The following is a 2,604-nucleotide window of genomic DNA, read 5'->3' as shown; positions in this document are numbered from 1 at the left end:
AATGTACGAGAGTTAACGAACGCAATGCCCATAGTATTGCATCATCAAAACATTGCCGGCGGGGTGAGTGCCATTGGGTAAGGCAACCGGCCCCAACCGGATCGCTAGAATCGTCCGAGCAAGCCGAGAAACGAGCGAATAATTGCAACGCCAGCAGTTTGGGTCACCGACCCAACGATCGCTAGAACCGTCACTCCAAGACCCGGAAGAAAGCGATCGCGAACCGTAGCGTAAGCAGATAAGGGCTAACCCATCGATCAGCGATCGGGACGACGATCAGTGCGACGGATGGCAGGGAAAGAGCGGCAACCGGCACGAAGGGAAACGATGCACTCGGTAGCCGACAACCCGGAACCCGACTCGGTCAAGTCGTAATTGGGGCGTTAGAGCAGGATTGAACTAGTACTAAGGTACGCGTGAACCGAGGGGAAGATAATTATTGTACGTATATAAGAAAGTTGAACGGGCCGCTGTTTGCCGATTGTTAGATTCAACCTCGAAGTGTGCGAACATTTATTCAACTACGAAAGCTCCGCAGTCCGCACAACCAGGTCAAGTGTTGTATGAGTAAGTAACTATCTCTTCCAAGAACGATGTTTGATCCTTGCTTCTTCGTGTGACTGAAGTGTATCAAAACTGCGCACTTTTTGTTCATTACGCATTGTTAAAACTGAAAGTAGAATACGGTCCAAGTCAAATTAATCTGCAAACTTGTTCCACCCATTGCAAAAGAGTGCATCACCCACAAGTTCGTTGTTCGACAAGCACATTACAGTGTCACATCATTATTTTTAAGTGCTCACATAACTATCTAGCTATGTAATGCAGATTCTCTTACCACCAATTTATTTATAAACCATAGACTTTAATATTACATCAAGTTGTTGCTCGCAACTACTTAATCGCAATTTCAACCAACACCAAGTTAACGCTGTTCTTGTTTTTTTTACTCCCCTATAAAGCGAATTTTGGACCCTTGAGCTCATTTGTGTATTTTGGAAACGATAAGTCAGAAGAGTGTCGTAGTGTCGTGAAGTGTGTTTCGGAAGCATGGGGACTCTAGGATGGATAGTGTTCTTGTGCATCGTCAGCAGTGCTAGATCGGGTGGCGCGATTTTCGACGAAACTGATTCTGCTACACCATGTTCTGCTAGCTTCTCTGGATATGCTCTCGAGATGCTCATGGTAAAGCTAGACCACATGCAGCAAAATGTACTGGAGCTACAGATCGAATTGGCCAAGCAGCGGAAAGAAGCTGCGCAAAGCCAAGCTGACTGCAAGGCGCACATGACCGTGGGACTAGACCAAATGCAGCAAAGTTTTTTGGGGCTACAGAGCGAATGGGCCAAGCACCGGGAAGAAGCTGTGCAAAGCCAAAACAACAGTGATAAGAGCCTGGTCGAGATTAAGAGGGCCGTGCAGAACAATCTCGATTCGATGCGTCGATTGGAGGATGATGTTGCGCAAATACCTACGCGTGTTACAACGAAGACCAATCCTCTTTCATATGTACCCTATCGCTCGTGCAGTGACATTCGGAATGCACAGTCTGGGATATATATTATCCAGGCGAACGTTGAAAGCATCCCTTTTATGGCGTACTGTCACCGGGATACGAAGGGTGGAGGCATCTGGTTGGTGATACAGCACCGATTCGATGGATCGCTGAACTTTTATCGCAACTGGAAAGAGTATCGGAATGGTTTTGGTGACATTGAGAATGAGTTCTGGATCGGACTGGAACGAATACATCAGCTGACATCGGGGCGACCCCATGAACTGATGGTTGAGCTGAGAGACTTTAAGGGGAATTATAGCTTTGCATTCTACGCAGCATTCGAGATCGGCAGTGAAGCCGAACAATACAATCTGAAAACCCTTGGAGCGTACAGCGGAACTGCAGGGGATTCTCTGTCACATCACAAGAATATGAAATTCTCGACGTACGATCGTGATAATGATGTATGGAAGGAAGTAAATTGTGCTGCAAGATATGAGGGTGTCTGGTGGTACAGCGGCTGCTCGCACTCCAATTTGAACGGGCCATACAAGAATATAGTCGATATTAAATCGATGTTCTGGTACCACTTCAGCGGTTCCTATGAAGGACTGAGCTTTTCAAGAATGATGATACGACCAAAATGAACGCTGTTGTCCATTAGCTCAGGATCAGCTATGCGCTATCCATTCCGTAATGCAGCAAAACCTCCAAAAGGTCAACGTACGTCTCGAAGACTCGAAATAATCATCCTTCAGTATGAAAATGCACGATTAAACGTGGCCAAAAAGAAGAAGACCTTAAGCGCCAAACGTCAAATTAGAATAGCTTCTGCTACGGTCCACAACGTACGCTTTGCCTGGTCCGGAAATGTTAACCCGAGCAGCGACTACTTTCATCACTATCTTCTTCTACAAATATAAATAATCTATATCTTCTTCTTCTGTATATATATAAAAATGGATGTTTTTCTGTCTGTACCGCATTTTCTCCAAAACTACTGAACCAATCCGCGTGAAATTTTGCACAGCGTAGTTTTGTGACACCGCATTGTGAATAGGAAAGTTTGACCCTCCCACATCTGCGGAGAGAGGGAGGGGGTTCCA

At 45.9% G+C, this 2,604-nt stretch overlaps 1 protein-coding gene across 1 annotated transcript; it reads left to right on the top strand.

The window, feature by feature from the left end:
* The first annotated feature begins 1,176 nt into the window (after positions 1–1,176).
* Positions 1,177–2,145, top strand: LOC128270715 (fibrinogen-like protein A). The gene has a single exon (XM_053008130.1). It carries the CDS (start codon positions 1,177–1,179, stop codon positions 2,143–2,145), a length of 969 nt encoding a protein of 322 aa, XP_052864090.1.
* The last annotated feature ends 459 nt before the right edge of the window (positions 2,146–2,604 follow it).

The sequence above is a fragment of the Anopheles cruzii genome, chromosome 3 (genome assembly GCF_943734635.1).
Source record: "Anopheles cruzii chromosome 3, idAnoCruzAS_RS32_06, whole genome shotgun sequence".
NCBI lineage: Eukaryota > Metazoa > Arthropoda > Insecta > Diptera > Culicidae > Anopheles > Anopheles cruzii.
The sequence above is the reverse complement of the archived record's forward strand: the minus strand, read 5'-3'. Positions and strand labels throughout refer to the sequence as shown.

Excerpts from the sequence above, each read along its gene's own strand:
- LOC128270715 (XM_053008130.1), top strand. The coding sequence starts at position 1,177 with ATGCTCATGGTAAAGCTAGACCACATGCAGCAAAATGTACTGGAGCTA.